Source organism: Prionailurus viverrinus, chromosome B1 (assembly GCF_022837055.1).
Source record: "Prionailurus viverrinus isolate Anna chromosome B1, UM_Priviv_1.0, whole genome shotgun sequence".
In the NCBI taxonomy this organism is placed as follows: Eukaryota; Metazoa; Chordata; class Mammalia; order Carnivora; family Felidae; genus Prionailurus; species Prionailurus viverrinus.
In genome coordinates this window covers 131,536,105-131,559,547 of record NC_062564.1, presented here as the reverse complement: position 1 = coordinate 131,559,547, position 23,443 = coordinate 131,536,105, and the positions used below count along the sequence as shown (strand labels likewise).

Below are 23,443 nucleotides of genomic sequence, written 5' to 3'. Positions count from 1 at the left end.
AGCATTCTTCTCGAAACTAGAACAAGCAATCCTAAAATTCATATGGAACCACAAAAGGCCCCGAATAGCCAAAGTAATTTTGAAGAAGAAGACCAAAGCAGAAGGCATCACAATCCCAGACTTTAGCCTCTACTACAAAGCTGTAATCATCAAGGCAGCATGATATTGGCACAAAAACAGACACATAGACCAATGGAATAGAATAGAAACCCCAGAACTAGACCCACAAATGTATGGCCAACTAATCTTTGACAAAGCAGGAAAGAACATCCAATGGAAAAAAGACAGCCTCTTTAACAAATGGTGCTGGGAGAACTGGACAGCAACATGCAGAAGATTGAAACTAGACCACTCTCTCACACCATTCACAAAAATAAACTCAAAATGGATAAAGGACCTGAATGTGAGACAGGAAACAATCAAAACCCTAGAGGAGAAAGCAGGAAAAGACCTCTCTGACCTCAGTCGTAGCAATTTCTTACTTGACACATCCCCAAAGGCAAGGGAATTAAAAGCAAAAATGAACTACTGGGACCTTATGAAGATAAAAAGCTTCTGCACAGCAAGGGAAACAATGAACAAAACTAAAAGGCAACCAATGGAATGGGAAAAGATATTTGCAAATGACATATTGGACAAAGGACTATTATCCAAAATCTATAAAGAGCTCACCAAACTCCACATCCGAAAAACAAATAACCCAGTGAAGAAATGGGCAGAAAGCATGAATAGACATTTCTCTAAAGAAGACATACAGATGGCCAACAGGCACATGAAAAGATGCTCAGCGTCGCTCCTCATCAGGGAAATACAAATCAAAACCACACTCAGATATCACCTCATGCCAGTCAGAGTGGCCAAAATCAACAAATCAGGAGACTATAGATGCTGGAGAGGATGTGGAGAAACGGGAACCCTCTTGCACTGTTGGTGGGAATGCAAATTGGTGCAGCCACTCTGGAAAACAGTGTGGAGATTCCTCAAAAAAATTAAAAATAGACCTACCCTATGACCCAGCAATAGCACTGCTAGGAATTTACCCAAGGGATACAGGAGTACTGATGCATAGGGGCACTTGTACCCCAATGTTTATAGCAGCACTCTCAACAATAGCCAATTTATGGAAAGAGCCTAAATGTCCATCAACTGATGAATGGATAAAGAAATTGTGGTTTATATACACAATGGAGTACTACGTGGCAATGAGAAAGAATGAAATATGGCCCTTTGCAGCAACGTGGATGGAACTGGAGAGTGTGATGCCAAGTGAAATAAGCCATACAGAGAAAGACAGATACCATATGTTTTCACTCTTATGTGGATCCTGAGAAACTTAACAGAAACCCATGGGGGAGGGGAAGGAAAAAAAAAAAGAGGTTAGAGTGGGAGAGAGCCAAAGCATAAGAGACTCTTAAAGACTGAGAACAAACTGAGGGTTGATGGGGGGTGGGAGGGAGGGGAGTGTGGGTGATGGGTAGTGAGGAGGGCACCTTTTGGGATGAGCACTGGGTGTTGTATGGAAACCAATTTGACAATAAATTTCATATATTGAAAAAAATAAAAATAAATAAAAATTTAAAAAAATAATAATAAAAGGGAAAAAAAATCTCCCCTCAATAGGAGACATTAGTTGTGTACTAAGCACAATTGATTATGAAAACCAGAGAGCTAGTTGTTATTGAATGGTCATTCAGGCAACAGAAACTAAACCCGCCCCAAGGAACTGCACTTGCCTAACAAAACCACATCCTCTTCTCTTGCTTACTCCACATCCAAGGTGAGAAACATGTTCAACATCAAATGCCCCGGTTCCTTAAGAGGTACCTGAATGTTATGAATGGGCTATATATTCACAACCACAGAGGAGCAACCAAGGTGTCTGATATCATATCTATCTGTTAAGTCACCAAACGCAATGTCCTCTTTTAAGAGGTAGAAGCACATGAGTCACATGAAACAGAATCTGACATAAATCACTTTGACATATTTCACAAAATCAGATTCTTACACAGATGATTTTTAGCAACAAATTCTTGATATATTAAAGCTCCTTTTCCAGAAACAATAATCTGTTTTTAAGCTAATAGTCTGTTTGATTTCTTTTCAGACACTGATCTGATTTTGACCTTAATCCAATGTATTTTTCCATTAAAGATTTAAGACATAATAGCTAAAGCACCTCCCAATTTACATTTTCATCATTCATTTTTTTTCCTAGTTACCTCCATCAAGATTCTGAACTAAACTTTACCTGTTTAGTGTTTTTACCTCTCACTCTTCTTATCCTGACTTTCAGATCACATAGTTTTTGTTGACTGAATTTAAACAGCTGTTTTTACTGCCCACAATTAATTAATTCACTTACACTTCAGTTTTATTTTACCTTTTCAATCTTGAAAAATATTTTAAAGCCAAATGATAAGGTTATAAATTCCAAGAATGTCTGATCCCTAACCTTAAATATTTTATTGTATTTCATCAAACCATCATGAAAACTTAAGGCAATTTTAACTAACAGGAAATGACTAAGTGATTTTGTGGGAAGTACAACTAAAAAAAACTTTGCTATTGAGTAGTACCTTACACTCAATGAAGCTAATATATTCTATTTTTAGTGTGAGAAATCTAACTTTCCAAATTTTATTTTCTGTGTAGCATATAGAATATCCTCAATGTAGATTTTTTGTATATGTAGGCAACTGGTTAAATGCTAAGTAAAATTTAGAAAATAAAAATACTTATTTTTCAATTACATACAAACCGATTTTCAATGACTTATATTTTCTGGACTCTTAAATGTATTTCAGTTTCTGCTATGTTTAGAAATGTAAAATAACTTTCTTTTCTCCCCCCCCCCCCCCCCCCCGGAAATACTATTCCCTAAAGATCAGTTAGCAATATTGACCTTTAGGGTATAGGATTTCCAGGGAGATATTCATTAATGTAAACAACATTTACAGCTTTATCTTTTTGCCAGATTAATATCAAGATGCTTAAGCTACACATTTGCTATTTGCTATTTGCTATAATTGATCTTTCACATACTTTTTATATGTCTCTTATGCATCTCAAATACTTTTCAAAACATGCTGACAAAATAGAGACATGTAGAGACTATATATTTTTATTCTATAATTATCCTTCTTAAATAGGCTTTATGATAGCCATAACATTTCACAATTATGTACACTTCCTGTTCAAAATGCTTTGGAGTATGTTGCCGATATTTTACATTACAGTCATTGCTACATTGTGAATTTGAGTGGAGATACCTTCCATTTATATGTGCTTTGTAGCTATGTACCATAAGTAAACCACAAGCATATGTTTTATTTTTTCTCATTTCCCTGTTTTTGTATGTAACAGGTTTGGTTGGTTGGTTTTTTACATTTTTAAATACTCATTTCCTATTCTGAATAGTTCTAAGTTCTGAGTACTTCAGGACCCTTTTCCTTTTCCTTTTTTTTTTTTTTAAGACCACTTTGAGATGCCCATAATTCTAATATAGGATAAGTCCATGCTTTCTAATACTGGATATACTAATATGTGTTTTAGTAGTAGCGAGTTTACTCTTATTTTTGTTAAGAATTAATGTCATATTATGACAATTGAGGTATATCTTGAATTCCTATTTTCATGTGATTTTGTTTTGTGATCCCCAAACCCCTCATTATTATATTGTTGTTATAAGCTATCGTTGAATCTTGTGACTGTTACTTGATATTGTTCCTCATTTGGAAATGTCATTAAATTTCTTCTCTGAAGTCAATTTATTAGTTTTTATGAGCTCAAAACACAAGCTCTGAAACCTAATTACTAGAAACCTAATAACATAGTCATGAGATAACACCAGGTATTATTTACTGAGGCAGAAAGCCCAAAGCCATTTATTTTCATACCAGACTAAGCCTGGAGTTAGAATAGTAAGGTACAAGGGCCTATTAATTGAAATCAGTGGCAGTTTCTTCATATCTTTTGCTTATGGTTCTGGTGTGTTCTACACCACAGTTGATTTCTTCCTTCAGTTTTACCAATTAAGAAATTGATCTCCTATGAACGATAGTAACTTTTAAAATTTCATAAGTAAATGTAGCGAAGTACTTTTATTGTTACATGTTTTACATGTTATTAGAGTTTAGTCCCAAACTTTATATCTGTTTAGAGATATCTCCTATGAATGATAGTAACTTTTAAAATTTCATAAGTAAATGTAGCAAAGTACTTTTATTGTTACATGTTTTACATGTTATTAGGGTTTAGTCCCAAACTTTATATCTGTTTAGAGATATCTAAAGTTTATATAATTAAAATCATGTATCATTTATTGTTTTTTTTTTTATATTTCTTTCTCTAGGTCTAAAATCCAAAAGCATTAGTGATCTGGTAAAGAATATAGTAAGAGAACAATTTAAAGTTTTTCAAAATGAAATGCAAGAGACTGTGGCACAGCTCTTCAAGACTGTATCCAGCCTATCAGAGGACCTTGAAAACACCAGACAAATAATTCGGCAAGTTAATGAATCCGTGGTTTCAATAGCAGTCCAGCAAAAGTCTGTTTTAATGCAAGAAAATAGGCCCACTTTAACTGATATACTAGATCTAAAGAATCACATTGTGAATATAAGACAAGAAATGACTTCTACATGTGAAAAGCCTATTAAAGAATTAGAAGCAAAGCAAATTCACTTAGAAGGTGCTTTAGAACAGGAACACTCAAGGAGTGTTCTGTATTATGAATCCCTCAACAAGACTCTTTCTAAAATGAGGGAAGTACACGAGCAGCTTTTATCAACTGAACAAGTATCAGATCAGAAGGGTGTTCCAGCTGCTGAATCACTTAGCAATAATGTCACTGAGTACATGTCTGCTCTACATGAGAATATGAAGAAGCAGGGTTTGATGATGCTGCAAATGTTTGATGATTTGCACATCCACGACAGCAAGATTAACAATCTCACTATGGCTTTGGAGATGGAGAAAGAATCTGTCAGAAGTGAATGTGAAGACATGTTATCCAAATGCAGAAATGATTTTAAATTTCAAATTAAGGACACAGAAGAGAATTTACAAGTTTTAAACCAAACATTGGCTGAGGTTCTCTTTCCCATGGACAATAAGGTGGATAAAATGAATGAGCAGCTAAATGATTTGACTTACGATATGGAGATCCTTCAACCCTTGCTTGAGCGAGGAGCACCATTTAGAGAGACAATGACATATGAGCAACCAAAAGAAGCAGTAGCTACAAGGAAAAAAGTGGAAAATCTGATTATTGCTGTCAACACCCTAAATATTCTTATCAAAGAACTTTCAAAAAGACACAACTTACTTAGGAATGAAGTGCAGAGCCGTAGTGATGCCTTAGACAGACGTATCAGTGAATATGCCCTGGAAATGGAAGATGGCCTAAATAAGACAATGACTATTATAAACAATGCCATTGATTTCATTCAAGATAACTACATGCTAAAAGAGACTTTAAGTACCATAAAGTATGATCCTGAGATCCATCACAAATGCACCCAAAATATGGAAACTATTTTGACATTTATTCCTCAATTCCAACGTTTGAATGATTCTATTCAGATGTTGGTCAATGACAGTCAGAGATTCAGCTTTGTTTTGCAAGTTGCCAAGGTCCTTGCAGATAGTAATAAAGATGAGAAACTAAGTCAGTCCAACTTTCAAAAGATTTATCAAATGTTCAATGAAACCACTTCCCAAGTGATAAAATACCAGCAAAATATGAGTCATTTAGAGGAGACAATACTCTCAGCCACAAAGATTTCCCAAAATTTTGAAACTAGGTTGCAAGGAATTGAGTCTAAAGTGACCAAGACACTCATACCTTATTATGTTTCACTAAAAAAAGGCAATATGGCTACAAATGAGAGAGACCAAGCTATTCAACTGCAGGTACTAAGTTCCAGATTTAAGGCACTGGAAGCAAAATCCATTCACCTTTCAATTAATTTCTCTTTACTTAACAAAACTCTGCATGAAGTTTTAATGATGTGTCATAATGCTTCTACAAGTATATCAGAACTGAATGCTACCATACCTAAGTGGATAGAAGGTTCCCTGCCAGATATTCAACTTCTTCAGAAAGGTCTGACGGACTTTGTGGAATCAGTAATTGAAATCAAAACTCGACTTGCCATATCCAATTTAACTTGGTATGTGAATCAAACATTGTCTGGTAGTCTTGAAAATATTGTCAAGTCTCAGAAGCAAATAAAACTATTGCCGAAGAAACCCAATTCACTTAAAAAACCAACAGGGAATCTTACCACTGTCCTGATAGGCCGGACCCAAAGAAACACAGACAACGTTCTAGTTCCTGGTAAGCTATTGCTGAAAAAATAAGTTTTAATTTCTTTCAATTTAAAGGGTACTTAGTAGATCTGTGTGGTTTATCAAGTCCATAAAATATAAAAGGCTCTTTCTTGAACTTGGGTAAATAGTTAAGTAATTCAAAGATCACTGATGTACCATTTGAATGAGATTCCATCCGATGTAAATTAAGCATCAAAACAAAACAAGTGCTTATAATGCAGATATTTGTCTACATGTTTCTTAACTTTTTTTTTCTTTTCTTTTTGTTAATGTTTATTTATTTTTGAGAGAGAGAGAGAGAGACAGAGCACTAGCATGGGAGGAGCAGAGAGAGAGGGAGAAACAGAATTTGAAGCAGGGTCCAGGTTCTGAGCTGTCAGCACCGAGCCCAACATGGGGCTTGAATTCACGAACCATGATATCATGACCTGAGCTGAAGTCAGACGCTTAACTGACTGAGCCACCCAGGTCCCCTCTTAACTTCTTTTCTTTTTAAATTTTTTTTAACGTTTATTTATTTTTGAGACAGAGAGAGACAGAGCATGAATGGGGGAGAGGCAGAGAGAGAGGGAGACACAGAATCGGAAGCAGGCTCCAGGCTCTGAGCCAACAGCCCAGAGTCCGATGCGGGGCTCGAACTCACGGACTGTGAGATCGTGACCTGAGCTGAAGTCGGACGCTCAACCGACTGAGCCACCCAGGCGCCCCTCTTAACTTCTTTTCTGACAAGACCTCTATAACACAATCAAATTTTCCCCTGTAGGACATTTTTACTTGCATATGTAATTAAGAAACCTATTAGATAATGAGCTCCTGGATGAATGTGACCATACTAAGTCTTATTCATTTTGGCATCATCTGACAAAATGTCTGGTATGCAATAGCAACTCAGTAAATATCTGTTCAATGACTGTCTGATTGAATGACTGCATAAGTGAGCAGGAATTCAGTTGGGTAGATCACAGAAAGCCATGAATGCTAAGCTAAGCATCTTAGTTCATTTAGGCTGCTATAACAAAATACCACAGACTGGGTAGCTTTCAAATAACAAGAAATGTATTTCTCACAGTTTCGGAGGCTGGAAAGTCCAAGATCAGGGTGTCAGCCTGATCATATTCTGATGAGGGCCCTCTTCCTGACTCACAGCTGGGGATTTCTTGCTGTGTTCTTACATGGTGAAAGTTATGAGAGATCTCTCTGCAGTCTCTTTTAAAAGAATTCTAGGGGTGTCTGGGTGGTTCAGTTGGTTGAGCATCCGATTTCAGCTCAGGTCATGATCTCACCGCTCGTCAGTTTGAGCCCCGCGTCAGGCTCTGTGCTGACAGCTCAGAGCCTGGAGCCTCCTTCTGATTCTGTGTCTCCCTCTCTCTCTGCCTCTCCCCCCGCTCATGCTCTGTCTCTCTCTGTCTCAAAACTAAAGATAAACATTAAAAAATTAAAAAAAAAAAAAGAATGCTAATCCTGTTCATGAGAGCTCCAGCTCCCAAAGTCTCCACCTTCTAGTACCATCAACTTTGGGATTGAGAATGTCAACATATAAATTTTGGGTAGACACATTCAGATCACAACACTAAGGCATTTAGACATGATTTTGTAAAAAGTGGTCTTTGAAAATTTGGAGCAGTGGGTTGGGTGTGGTAAGAACTGTATCTCAGAAGCATGAAGGTAGCAGTAGTATACAACATGTCTCCAAAGCATGAAACTAGAGATGCCAGTTAGGACAGTGTTAGAACAATAAAAGCCAGATCTAAGAAAGAGGTGGTGGAAACAGAGGGCACAGATGTGAGACATGTTGCAAAAATAAAATTAATAGACAGCAGAAGAGTGGAAAAATTGATGATCCAAGGCAGCAACAAATCATGACTCGAGTCCTAGTTGTCTCAGTAAGTTTCTCTGTAACCTTACCCAAGTTCACCTGTCTGGGTCTCTGTTTCTTCTTTTTAAGTGATGGGATTGCATTAGGTGTTTTGTTGAGCTCACTGGTAGAAATATTTGCATAATGCATTATTGTGAAAAAGGTGAGCTGTTCACGGCCTGGATGCATGGCACTTGGGGAGGGAGAAACCTAGAATATTCTGAGGTTTTGAATTTGGGAAATGAGAGGGTAGCAATATCATTAATAAAAGTTGTAAACACCCAAAGAGAAGCATAAATTTGGGAAGAAGGCAGAATTCAATGCAGTGCATATAAACTACTTAATAGTCTCTCTGAGAGAAGTGTTTTATGAATATGTTTGGCACATAAATAATATTAAATAATCTTTCCACAGTGAAAAGAATAGCTACTGATTCTCACTAAAAGAAATGCCAGTGTGCCTCTCACATGAGTCTGCTGTTAAATTATACGCCCAGTTGGATGAATTTTTTTATTTTATAGCTTTCTAATTATGAGTGATCATTATTCTAATATCATATGACTTCATATTTAATCTCTGGATGTTTTGATAATATTAAATATCACAGAATAATACAAAGTCAAATTGTTTCTTGACTACCTAAATTATTGTATTTTACTTATGACTTCTTTCCAATTAGTCTGACCCAGGCAGACTAACCTGGTCATGTGCAATCATAGAATAAACGATTCAGACTTACATGTTTCCAAGGCAGAAGTAGTAGTATTTCATTACAAGATGTTCTTATAATAATTATTTAAAATTTTTTTAATGTTTATTTATTTTTGAGACAGAGACAGAGAATGAACAGGGGAGGGTCAGAGAGAGAGGGAGACACAGAATCTGAAGCAGGCTCCAGGCTCTGAGCCGTTAGCACAAAACCCGATGCGGGGCTCGAACCCACAGACCATGACATCATGAACTGAGCTGAAGTCGGACGCCCAACCGACTGAGCCACCCAGGCGCCCCTATAATAATTATTTTAAAAAAATAATCAGTTGTTCTTTTTTGCATTTTATTTCCATCTTCGGTCTTCCTGTGAACATTGCAAATGGGTTTCAGTTAAGCTCTATAGTACATGTGATCACACAGCAGGCAAACCATGTCATTTTTTTTTTCTTAAACCAAAAAATACCTGGATCCATATAGTAAGTATAAAATTTGAATAGCTTCAAAATTAGTTGAGGTAAAATGTTTAATAGAACTTAAGAACTTATAAACTTTTATAGTATAAAGAATGCATGTTAGGAGTTTAGGAAAATTATATTTAGATATTTATATAGCAGCTGACTCAGTATTGGGCTTAATGGGCTAATAATTAACTTAGTTCTGATCCTCTTTTTTCCAATGATGTCTTGATAAAGTTGCTTCCTGTTCTTTTATTTACTGGAAATAAAAAAATTTATAGGCTTATCTACCAAAATTAATAATTAATTAAAAGTTATTTATTTTATTTCAGTAAAGATAGCCAATAACAATGTCAGGGCAATAAAGATATATTGGCCTAATTTCGTGAACTGAGTAGATAGATATTCACTTTATGTAGGACCAGCAGCATAACGCATAGGATCCTTTTAGTGGATGCGTAGATATGCAAGCTCATTAAGCCGGCTTCTTTGGGCCATAAAACCAATGGCATTCACTAAACGGCTGAGCAGGTGAAGTCTACGCATGGTGATAAAACCAGTGGACTCAGGCTAAGTTCTCCTATAAGAATAAACCAATTGCAATTAACTACTCCTTTTCATAACCTGTTTCATACTAGGGGTGGGACAGACTGGCACACTGGCTAAATATGGCTGTGTGTCCTTTGACCTTTGTTATTCTATTATAAATACCATGTAGCCAGAGTGTTCCCCTACCTAACCAACATCAGAAGATAATTTATCATCTTATGAATGTCACAATAATATTATTCAGATTATAGTCAGTATTTGCAGAATAGTAAGTTCAGTTAGTAGAATGAAAAAACCGTATAAATGTCATTTAAAAATGTAATCTTAATTTTCATACTGATAACTTCCTTTGAAGCCTAATAATAGTAATATTATAATAATATAATATTGAATACTACTTATTAACACTCAGTATATCACAGGCGCTATAAAAATTATACTATATATTAGCCCATTTAACAATACTTATGAAATAGCTGTCATTGTTGTTATTGTTGACGATAAGTAAACTAACCCTCAGAGAGATGAACCGACCTATTCTGCTTAGGTTCGTGCAACTAGTTAGTGATGGAGCCTGGCCCCTGGTCTCTTGGACTAAGGGCTCAGTCCTCAACCACTATGCCCAGAGATTGTGTAGTAACGTTCACCCGCCTTTGTCTTCTTCTGCTTCTGTTCAATGCATCAAATCTATCTCAGTGTCTGGCCATACCTGAATATTCCAGATGACCAGGATTGATACTCACAGAGAGTTTCCTTTCTTGAAGATCCAAATATTGCCATTCATTCCTGCACTTACCAGGAATTAAAGGTGCTACTTTCCAGTTTGGATTTTCTGTGATATGGCCAGTGAGCAGTTGTCACTGAAAGTCACCATCAATGATTCACAAGATCTTTTTCTGACTGATGCAATAGAAGGGAAAAATTCAGAGTCCTCATCCCTATCAGTTCCTTGTGAGCCATCCCCATATTCAGCTACGTTAATCATGATTCCTCCTAGGCCGGTGCTGATAAGCTGTTCCAGTTGAATCACTAAATATTTGATTGTGTCTAAACAATATTCCCATAGACACCAAGAGGGTTTTATTTCATCTTTGAAGATTTGTTTGTACAGCAATTGGCATATTGTCCCTGCAGAGAGGGTTTGGCTTCTTGCTTTCTAGGAGGAGCTGAATTCTGCTGCAACACGTCAGCAGCAACATCACTGAGGACGCGCACGCCCTCCTCGTAAAACCACTGACTTTTTTTTGTGACCCTTTCCCAGTGCTTACCAAATATACTTAACTCTCATCATAAACTTCTTTTATTCATAATTGCCCTTTTAACCACTCCTCTTAAGAAAGATTACATTCTACATAAGACTTGCTGGTGTACTAAATACACTTCGTAAAATTATTGCGGAGGATATAAGTGATTTAGAAGAGAAAAATAGGAGCCTGGATATTTAACTGTTTTATACCACTTTAAAACCATATCTAATTTTTGTGACTGTGCATTGAGACAGTTATGATGACTATGGAGCACTGATTTTGGAATCAGGAAACCAAGATTCAGGTCCTGTCTGGCAATGTATTTATTTCTAACATGTCATTTATTTTTCTAAAACTTGCTTTCTTATTATAAAATATAGAATAATATACCTACCTCAAAAGTTTGTTTTGAGTATCATGGAACTAACTTGTATACAATACTTCATTAAATTAGTTACATCCATATGACACAATTTTTTTAGCCATACCTGATGTTTATGGTTTTTCTCTAATATTTTCAATTAACACTTGACATATAATCATTTACATATATCAACATAATTTACAGACTCATGGTATTCCATCATTCCCTATCTTTATAAGTCATTGTATTTTAAAATTTTTTTTTCAACGTTTATTTATTTTTTTGGGACAGAGAGAGACAGAGCATGAACGGGGGAGGGGCAGAGAGAGAGGGAGACACAGAGTTGGAAACAGGCTCCAGGCTCTGAGCCATCAGCCCAGAGCCTGACGCGGGGCTCGAACTCACGGACCGCGAGATCGTGACCTAGCTGAAGTCGGACGCTTAACCGACTGCGCCACCCAGGCGCCCCTATAAGTCATTGTATTTTAAATTCAACATATGGGGGTGCCTGGGTGGCCCAGTCGGTTGAGCTTCCGACTCTTGATTATGACACAGGTTATGTTCTCACTCTCATAGTTAGGAGGTTGGAGCCCACATTGGGTTCTACAGTGACAGCATGGAGCCTGCTTGGGATTCTTTCTTTCCGTCTCTCTCTATCCCTTCCCTGCTTGCTCTCTCTCTCTCTCAAAATAAATAAATAAATATTAAAATAACTTCAACATATGTTTATAACTGAGTTAATGCCTATCATATAATGATAACTCAAAAAGAATAGGATACAAAATGTAAAGGCTTAAGTGTAAAAAAATGTATCTGTGTTAATAATTGCTGAAAAATACTTGCAAAAAGTTTAATAATGGTCTTTTCCAAGGTAATTTCTACTCTTCATGTGTTTTTCCATATTATAAAAAAATTAACATTTTCAAATATACCTCAAGATAACGAATAAGTTGGGGCACCTAGGTGACTCAGTTGGTTGAGTATCTGACTCTTTATTTCAGCTTACATCATGATCCCAGGATCCTGGGATTGAGCCCTGTGTCAGGCTCCATTCTAAGTGTGGAGCCTGCCTAAAATTCTCCATCTCTCTCCCTCTGCCCCTCTCCCTGGATTGTACTCTCTCTCTCTCTCTCTCAAAAAAAAAAAAAAAAAAAAGATAACTAATATGTTGACTTCTGTACAAAATAGTTAACTGTAAGCTAATTAAATTTTGAAGGACAAGTGCTTGAATTTAGAATTCATGATATATTTTATAAGGTCTCCAAAACCACACACAAGTTTGGTGATCTGCCCGAAGCACTCATGGAACTCGGCATATAGTTATGCACAGAGCTAAGGTTTATTATAGTGAGAAGATACCTGATAGAATCAGAGTGGGCAAATGATACAGGCAGAGTCTGGAGAAATCTTGTACCAGCTTTCTTATGCTCACTCTCTCCTATAAAGGAGCACGCTTGTGTGTGTTCTTTCTCTAGTCCCCCTTACCCCCCCCCACACACACAAATGCAGTAATGTATGTGCAATATTTCTTACCAGAGAAGTCCTTCAGATGGTCAGCACTCAAGGGTTTTATTGGGGCTTGTCTTAGTCAATTCAGGCTGCTGTAACAAAGTACGATAGATTAGGTGGCTTATAAACAATAGAAATTTATTCCTCACAGTTCTGGAAGCTGGAAGTCTCACATCGGTGCATCATGGTTGGGTTCTGGAGAGAACCCTCTTGCAGGTTGCAGACTGTACATGTCTTATATTCTCCCATGGCAGAAAGGGAAGGAGTGACAGAGCTCTCTGGGGTCTGTTTTAAAAAAGGCATTAATCCCATTCATGAGGACTTCACCCTCATGACCTACTCACCCCCCCGTCAGAGTCCCTACCTACCAATACTATCAGACTGGGGGGTGGGGATCAGGATTTCAATGTATGAATTCTTAGCCAACACAAACATTCCATCTATAACAGGACTGGCCATGTAGGCACCCTCTGCCTAGCATCTACCACAACTGCAGACTCTCAGAAAGAAAACAGATGTTCAGGAGACCCACATTATTTGTACAAAAAGTGGGGGAACGGTGAATAATGCTTACCAATTAGGAAATGGCAAGAAGCCAAGTGCCCAGATGTGGGCTAAGGACAAAACCTTGCAAGCAGGCCTCTCTAAAGCTAGCAGTCTCAGGCCTGCTCCATTAATTCTTTTCTGTTCATGATCGTAAAGATATTCATTATGTCAGAATTGATTAGCAAGCCTGTCTGCTGGGGATAGTCTCCCCAGTTTGTGTCAATAAAACATACCAGTGTTGGAGAGAATATTAAATGTACTATTTTCGTTCATGGTTCCTGGGAGAAGAAAAGACTCCCCAAGTTTCCATGTGATTCTCCTTCTGATGGAAGGATGACGATTGAGGAGAGGATGCTGACAAAACTGACAGGCCCTTCCTGTACCTTGTCTTGTAGTAAAGTATCCATGGTATCTGAGGTGAGCAGGCAGAAACCCATGTGTTTGATACTCACATCTGAACCAAAATTTGTAACACATGGTCTGACACAAAAAAGGAAAGGGGACAGAATACCAAGTCCCCATTTACACAGACACCAAACATGCTTAGGTTCTTTCTCCTGAATCACAGGAGCTATTTCTACAATAGACTATTCCTTGGCACCCAAGAGTTGAAAACAGATTTGATTATTAACTGGTCCATAACTAGGCGCTTTTGGGTGGCTCAGTTGGTTGAGCGTCTGACTTCGGCTCAGGTCATGATCTCGCGGTTCCTGAGTTCGAGCCCCAAGTCGGGCTCTGTGCTGACAACTCAGAGCCTGGAGCCTGCTTCGGATTCTGGGTCTCCCTCTCTCTCTCCCCCTCCCCTGCTCATGCTCTGTCTCTCTCTCTCTGTAAAAAATAAGTAAACATTAAAAAAAAATTTAACTGGTCCATAACTAAATACAATGAATAGATGTCTTTGTATTGGCATCAAAAACACTATAAATTGAAAATTGCGCATGATAGTATGATTTCATACATGAGTTATCAAACACGAGAAGGAAAGTGTAGGGATTATTAAATCACATATTGTGAACTACTGTCTGAGCAGACATTATAGTTACATCTTGACAAAAAATTGAAGCATAAACATAATAGCTGTACCAAATTTTAACTGCACATGAAGTTTGAGAAACATTTAATTGTCAATTTCACTATACATAGCTTAAAAGTGACCCTGAAAAGAAGTAATAAGTATTTTATTATAAGATTACTTTGAATTATTCAAATATGTTTATGTTGAATACTATTCTTTGGGGGGAAAATATGACATGTCACCTTTACTGATATCATTATTGATCGATTTATTTATTTTTATTTTTTTAACGTTTATTTATTTTTGAGACAGAGAGAGAGAGACAGAGTATGAACAGGGGAGGGTCAGAGAGAAAGGGAGACACAGAATCTGAAACAGGCTCCAGGCTCTGAGCTGTCAGCACAGAGCCCAAGGCGGGGCTCAAACTCACTGGCCGTGAGATCATGACCTGAGCCGAAGTTGGACACTCAACCAACTGAGGCACTCAGGCACCCCGACATTATTGATCAATAAACTCAAGACTCTTCAACTCCAAAAAATTACCCATAATATCATTACACAGTGTGTGGAGAATTAAAGAAATCAGTGAAAGAAAGCTATTGCATGGCATTGTGCCAGAATGATAGAGGAACCAAAATATACATCTATATATATACTACCAAAAAAGGAAGCCATTTTTATGGTTAATCAATGCTCCTTTAAGAATTCTTTTCTAGACTTTATAATCATAAGCAAGTGTTAAATTTTAAAATATGTTTGGATATTTAGATTTGAGAGGCATCAGCATAAAGACAGTGTTTTGAAACTCTGGGTGTGGGTGAGATAAGCCAGGGGAAGGTATGCATTCTACAGAGAGATGGGAAATAGAGCAGAGTCAGGGGAACAACATCCTCCAAGGGTGGTGGAGAAAGAGAAGTGAGGAGAGAATAGTGAAAAAACAGCAAGAAGTAGTAGGACAAGCATACCTCAGGTGGATGTTAGCATCTGATTGTATTCTGCAAGACTGCCGTATTACTGGAAGTTATGAAAAGTCCTCAAGTAACCCAAATAGTTATCTGGGTACTAATGAGATGGCATCAACTCTACTTTCCAAATATCGCCTAAAATCAGTGACTTTATTGTAATCTAAGAAATTTTCTTAAAAATCTCAAATTGCATATCTACCTCTAGATCTTTAAAAATAGCTTCCTAGATTAAAGGTGCAGTAAAAGTATCAGATAATTTTTATAATTCAGTGTTATATTACCCCAAAGTGTTGTGCTCAAACTAATTTAAGCAGTTTTTCTCTTAGGGTCAAATAACTATCTTAGAATTATTAGTTATTTGAAAATAGTAACAGTTCCTAACTGCTCAATTCGACAAATATAACTGAGTGCTAAATGGAATCAGGTACTGTTCTAGGTATTTTGGACACATCATAACTTTTTTTTTAAAAGCTGTCTTCCTGAAGTTTACACTCTAGCAGTGATCGAGGAAAAAACAATTAATAAAAATATAAATTGCATTATATGTTAAAGGTAATAAATGCTATGCATAAAAGGAAAAGCAGAGAAAGGTAAGGGAATCAGTGTACTGCAGGATGCACCAGGATATGCTGGGAGCAGATCACAACATTATTAAATAAGATGATAGGATAGGCTTCGACTGATAGAAAAATAGTGAAGTCGGCAAGAAACTGGGAATATAAAGATAAAGAAAGCAAGACTCTGGCTCAGAGACTTTGTAGTTTTGTTTTAACAAAAGTTGATCATAGAGGATGTGCCTAGAGAGCAATGTGACATTTGGTTGTTGTTATGTTTTATGTATTTTTATTATTTAAAAAAATTTTCATATGCTGATGAACACTACATAGTTATAAAACTATTTTGAATATGAAATAAATATACCAATGTATGTACTAAGCACTAAATGAATGATATATGTTTTCATTATTATAAGGGTTTTATTTCTTATTAAGAACTGGGTGTTTGGGCAAATCTCATGTAAGAGGGAGATTTGAGCTGAACATTCATTAATCAACCATTTACATCCTGTGTTGAGTATACTATGTTCAGATTCATTCTCTGGGTAACAAAGATTTTTTTTAACATTTATTTATTTTTGAGAGACGTAAAGAGATACAGCACAAGCTGGGGAGGAGCAGAGAGAGAGGGAGACACAGAATCCAAAGCAGCCTCCAGGCTTTGAACCCTCAGCACAGAGCCTGACACAGGGCTTGAACTCAGGAACCATGAGGTCAGGACCTGAGCTCATGACCTGAGCTGAAGTGGGATGCTTAACAGACTGAGCCACCCAGGCACCCTGAAGATTTTTAAGCAGGAATATGGCTAATCATGTATGTGCATTATTAAGTTTGAGTTCTTTAGACAGACCAGTTAGAAAATCATTATAACAGCTCTGGCATGAGTAGATGAAGACAGGAATAAAATGGAAGCTGGGAGTATCAGTTAAATGTGAATATATATTTAGTAGAAATTATCTAATTGAAAATACAAAGACTTAGAACGAAGAATAACAGCAAAGTTTGAATAAAGCATCAATCCCATAAAGATTTCCACTAATGGAAATAGGAACATTAGAGGAAGCACAGATATATACAGGAAGGGAAGTTTAGTCTGTGATACATTAGTTTAAAAATCAATTATTTCTGCAGCGGCGCCTGGGTGGCTCAATCAGTTAAGTGGCTGACTCTTGATTTCAGCTCAGGTCATAGTCTCATGTCTCATGGCTTGTGAGTTGGAGCCTGGCATCGGGCTCTGTGCTGACAGTGTGGAGCCTACTTGGGATTCTCTCTCTCCCTTTCTCTCTGCTGCTCCCTGCCTCTCTCTCTCTCTCTCTCTCTCAAAATAAATAAATAAACTTAAAACAAATCTATTTCTATCAAAAGTTCATAAGTTAATTAGTAATGTAAGCCTCAAATCAAAAACTGGTTTGCAAGTAAAAGTTGGAAATTACTTGCACAGAGGTGATGTTCAAGGACACAGAAGTAAATTAGAAAGCTAAAGAAAAAGAAAAGAAGACAAAAACATGGAGATATCCTATGTTTGATGAAAGCGAGAAAGAGAGAGAGATCAATGAAGGAAAAAAAGAGAAGGAGTGATAATAATCAGGAAAATATATGTATCACAGAACTCAATCTTTAAGAAAAAAGAAAATGAAAACAAACAAAAAGAAAGCATAGGGATGTGGAAGGATGCACAGTCTGTGAGTTTTGACAAATGCAGTCATATGATCACAACAATCAAGACAGAGAACCTGTCCATCACCCATCACCCCCTCCAAATTTCCTTATGTACCTTTGTAGTCAGACTCTACCTCAACTCCCAGTCACTGGCAACAAGTGGTCTGTTGTCTTTCCTCACAGTTTTATCTTTTCCAGAATATTTCATAAATGAAACGCATATACGTAGGCTTTTGAGTCTGCCTTCTTCCACTTAGTACACTAGGTTTGAGATTCATCTGTGTTGTTGAATGCATGCCTTTTTATTTCCCAGTAGCGTTCCACTGCATGGATGAACCACAGTTTGTTCATCCATTTCCCAGTTGAAAGATATTTTGGTTATTTCCAGTGTGAGGTGATTATGAATAAAGCTGCTATAAACATTCATGCATAGGTTCCTGTGTGCACACAAGTTTTCATTTCTTTTGAATAAATACATAGCAAAAGCATAGCTTGCTTGTAAAATAAGCATAGTTTTACTTTTATAAGTAATGGCGAACCACTTGCCATTTCCACTAGTAATGTACAAGAATTTCTCCACAACCTTGCCAACCCTTGGTATCATCAATATTGTTTATTTTACCATTCAGTAGGTGTGTAGTTGTATCTAATTGTGATTTTATTTTGCATCTTCCTAATGACTAATAGTGTTGACCACATTTTAATGTGTTTGTCGTTTTTTAAATACTGTTTTTGATTAAATGCTATGACTTTTAAGAAAAGGTGAAAACAGTTGATGATATCAAATAGAAACATTTAATTTCCTAGGTCATGTCTTAAGATAAATGAATGAGAGGGGCTCCTGGGTGGCTCAGTCGGTTAAGTGTCTGACTTTGGCTCAGGTCATGATCTTGTGGTTTGTGAGTTCGAGCCCTGTGTCGGGCTCTGTGCTGACATCTCAGAGCCTGGAGCCTGCTTCAGAATCTGTGACTCCCTCTCTCTCTGTCCCTCACCCACTCTTGCTCTGTCCTTGTCTCTTAAAAAGTAAATAAATGTTTTTTGTTTTTTGTTTTTTTAAAGATAAGTGAATGATAATTTAATGACAAGGTTAGAGTAAATCTTCTGGGACAGAGCGAATACATTTGCGAAGGATTGCTGATAGGATTAAATGAGTTTTAAAGCTATATTTGAAAGGCTGAGAAAAAAGATCCCAGAAAAAGTATCAAGAACAACAGATGTGAGTTAAAAAGAAGAACAAAAATAAAAACTGATGACTTGAAGGAAAAGTAGTAAAGATGGTCAGAAACAGTATTTCCATCCATCTATCCACCAATGGATAGAATATGAGTAATTAGAACAATGGGTTTGGAAACTTAATATAAGCAAATAAATACACTTCTCTAAGTTGTTGGCAAGGAGCATATGAAGCACTTTTAGAGCAATGGAAGGATAAACCTTATTTGAAAGGAACAATTTTGATAAATGCGGACACAGACTAATGCTGAAAGTTAATGCATCCATAAGTATGAGGGTGGAATCATTTTAGAGAGCATTGGAATTGGAAGGAAAAATAAAGTCCTAATGTTGTATGGGAATGTTACCTTGACCTAAGTAGTGCGGTAGATTTGTACATCATACTCTTCTCTGTATATGACAAAACTGGCCCAGAGGCAATGTCAAGTTTCCTCACTCCTCTTTGGAAACTCCATTCTGCCCCAAGCAGAGATCAGGGTTATCTTCCCTCTGCAATGTTATTGTTTAAGGAGGGAGAAAGAAAGAAAGAAGAAAGAAAGAAAGAAAGAAAGAAAGAAAGAAAGAAAGAAAGAAATAGATCTTGATGCTAAAGCAGAACTAAGGAATAAAAATGCAAAATGAATTAGGTAAATACTAAATAAAATGACAGTAAAATATATTAGATAAAATGTATTATATATAACATTATATGTACTATAAATAAAAATAAAAATGAAGAAGACATCCATATAACAGGCCACTTCATTTTATTTATTTTATTTATTCTTAATTTTATTTATTTTGAGAGTGACAGAGAGAGCACAAGTGGGGGAGGGGCATAGAGAGGGAGAGAGAGAGAATCCCAAGCAGGCTCCGTGCTGCCAGCGCAGAGCTTGATGCAGGGCTCAAACCCACAAACCCATGATATCACAATGTGAGCTGAAACCAAGAGTCGGACACTTAACCAACTGAGCCACCCGGTGCCCCTGCCACTTCATTTTTTTCATTAACTATCTATTGAGTAAGTGTTGAATGACCCCCGAGAAAGATTGAGGGGACAGAGTGGTAAATTCAACACACTCCCTCTTCTCATGGACCTCATAGATTTCACAAGTAATTATAATACAGAACGACAAATATTAGCAAAGGCAGAGTGCTTTGAAAATGTAAGGAGTTCTCCAGTCAATTCAAGTTTTACGTGAACATTTATGAAATGTAGAAGTAGGATTAATAAGAAAGTGTAACTTGAGTACATATTAGGAGCCTGAAAGCAAAGACCAGAACAAATTGAAGCTTATGAAACATTCCAAGTTAATGGCAAAGGAATTTTTGTCATGTTCAGAGCAGGGAAATGAATATTGAAAGATTAGTTATGCTACTTACCCAAGATAGTAGAATGTTGAGTTGGCAGAACTGTTCAACTAATCATACTGACCTCCACCAAAGAAAATAAATGGCCTATAAAGAGTTTAAGAGGTTACTGAAGCCCAAGGTAGGAGAGAAGCTGTGGAAAGTTTGCTTGAGATGATTCCGTGTCTCTAGAAAAACATGCCAATGACATCATAGCATCAAACTCTACCTGGTCTTTGAAAATGTGAAGAAAGGATAGAGTGTTGGGTTAAGAATGTGGTCATCTATTCAATCTTTCATTAATCTGTTTATTCAACTTTATTTTATTATTTTTAGTTTTTAATTTCACTCCAGGTGGTTAACATACAGTGCTATTAGTTTCAGATGTGTGATATAAATGATTCAAGAATTCCATACAACACCCTGTGCTTCTTTATTTCACTTTAAAAAGACATTTTAGCACTTGGTATGTCAGGCACCGTGCTGGTCAGTAGTGACACAAAGTTTAATAGAGGATCCAAGCCCTGACTTCACAAAAGCTCACAATCTAATCGAGAGTCAGGAGAATACGTGAGCAATTACATCCTGAAGTTTGATAAATTCAACACGAGAACTTCTGAGCATCTGACAATAAGAGAATTAATGTAATTAATCCTATTGACAGGGATGAGAGAAGATTTCAAAAAGAAAATGATGCTTTTAGGGGGTCTGATTTTTGTTGTTAATTCAAGAAAAAATTGCCTTTTGAGCACAAGCGTATGCAAGAACTTATAAAATGCCTAACCACTTTTTAAGTATTTTAGTAATAAGGTAGAAATGTGAGTCGGATGATGTACAAAAGTAGATTTTAACTGATTGTATAACCATAAATAGTTTCAATTTATAAATCAATGTCAATCAGTCTTTAGTTGTCTGTTATAAAACTCTGTGCTTGACACTGATCCATTAAGTATTTTCATCAGTGACTTAGATGAATTTAGATAAAACATAAGTTTGAAAATGATGAAGCTGGGAGTGTTAATTTAAAACATTGTATACAGAATTAAAGAACAGTTTCTATGGACAGATGGTAAATCAAGTCTAATAAGATGAATGTAATTATTGGTAATAATTACAAATCCATACCAAAATGAATTAAATAAACATGAGATTTTAGATAATTTCGGTGACATCAGAACATAGAAGACCTGTTATGACACAATGTAATGCAGTTGCAAAAATTGAAAATGAACACTTAATACTTATGTAATATTAACAAAATTATAAGGTCATTTCATTTCAGTATGAGGTCATAACGGGCAACTGTTACTGGAGTCTGCTCTAATTAGAGTCAATTCCCAATATATCCAGTTCTGGAAGACATGGGCATAATTTTATGTATCATGGTGTGGATTGTTTAAACAGGGATTTGGAGACCAGAGTTGTCTAAAACATCAAAGAAGGCAGAGAAAAGGACTTAAAACACAAGTGGCAGAAGCAGGTGCAGACCAGTGTGTGAGGCTCCCTGGACAGGTATTCAGTAGGAACATGAGATGCCCCAGAAGGCAAACCATGTGTATTCTCAGCAAGTTCCAGCTACTACAGCAATAGGAGCAATCAAACTCAAGTGAACCCCTCCTCCAGATGAATGAGCCTGCAAAGGAATCAGAATAAAGAATAAAATGCCATCCTCTGAAACAACTCAGAGAGAACAAGGAAATACCCTATTCCTAGAGGTAATGGAATGGGAGGGAGGAGAAGAATGAAAAGCACATCCTACACATTAAATAGAAAGCAAAAGCCCTGGTTTTATAGAATCACAGTAGTGCCAATAGGAATACAAAAAAGTACATTTCTAGAATTTCTGAAGTTCTCCTGCCTCGAATAGGTTTGATCCCTGATTCACGCATGGGGGCAGAGTCTACAGGTGAGAATAGCATTTTCCGATCTGGGAAAATAAGACTTATAGAGCTGATCAGATTGCATAAATAATTCAGTGTCCCCTCAGCGCCACTGCACAGTTGATTCATTCCTAATAAAACACTGTAATTGAACACTACCCTGTGAGTCGATCACTGGGCTAGATTCGGAGAACATGAAAACAGATGAAGCCAGTGCTTTGACATAAAGAATTCACATTTCTATAGGTAATGGAGAATCATTGAAGTTTTTAAAGCTAGGAAGCAATGAGCGAGGTTTTAGAAAGATAGGTAACAGTAAATGGAAGGGTTTAATAACCTATTCACTTGGTTGAGAAATGATATTAAAAAAAATGTAGGCCAGTTCGAGACATTTTTTAAAAGATAATACGTACATGTAGTATTTTCCATAATGAGCAAAGCAGTTTATGGAATATTGAAGAAAATATATCAAAATAATTTAAACCAATTTCTAAATGTGTAATATATATTTTCTTTGCAAAAAAATTCTAATAATACAGGCATGTAGTTTGGTCACATTATATGTGAATTTGAATTACTTAAATATGAATTATAATGTATATAAGATATTTACAGATCTCACTTCTTGAGAAAAAGGTTAAACAAAGCAAATAACCCTAAATTTAAAAATCAACAATCAGTATTAGAAATGAGTAAATTGTAAGCTGTTTACACTTTTGTCACAAGGTGGCGCCATAGTGGTAACTGTGGCCAGTAATGTGTTCCCTAACCTTTTCTCTGTGTTTACATAATTATGAATTACCTTTATAACCATATTTATAATTTGAGATTTTCTAAATAATTGAAATTATTCTATATCTAATGAGTGAACTGGAACTTTCTGCCTTCGGTAAATCAAATGGGTCAGAAATCTATCTCATTCTTTAACTGCTGTCTAATATTCCTTAGGGAAAAGATACCTATAATTTATTTTACAATGAAATGGTCATTTAGGTGTCTTATAGTTTTTCACTAATGCAAATTAGTGAACATTTTTTTAACAATTCTCTTTGTATACATAGGCAAATGTCTCTGGATTTTATATTCTTTCAGGAGAAATTTCTGGCTTTGAGCACATGAGCCTTTTTAATTCTGATAAATATGGTTAAATTGTTCACTCAAATGTTCTAACAATTTAAGGTCTAACCAACATTGTATGAGAATTCCCATTTTTTCCATAACTGAATATTTTCT

General features: G+C 36.4%; 1 protein-coding gene across 2 annotated transcripts in view; it reads left to right on the top strand.

The window, feature by feature from the left end:
• The window catches only part of MMRN1 (multimerin 1), a 70,579-nt gene that overhangs the window by 44,061 nt on the left and 3,075 nt on the right, over positions 1 to 23,443 (top strand). For both annotated transcript variants that reach the window (XM_047857628.1, XM_047857629.1), the window contains exon 7: positions 4,355 to 6,343. In XM_047857628.1, coding sequence (XP_047713584.1) covers positions 4,355 to 6,343 — 1,989 coding nt within the window. The remainder of the gene's footprint in view (positions 1 to 4,354; positions 6,344 to 23,443) is intronic.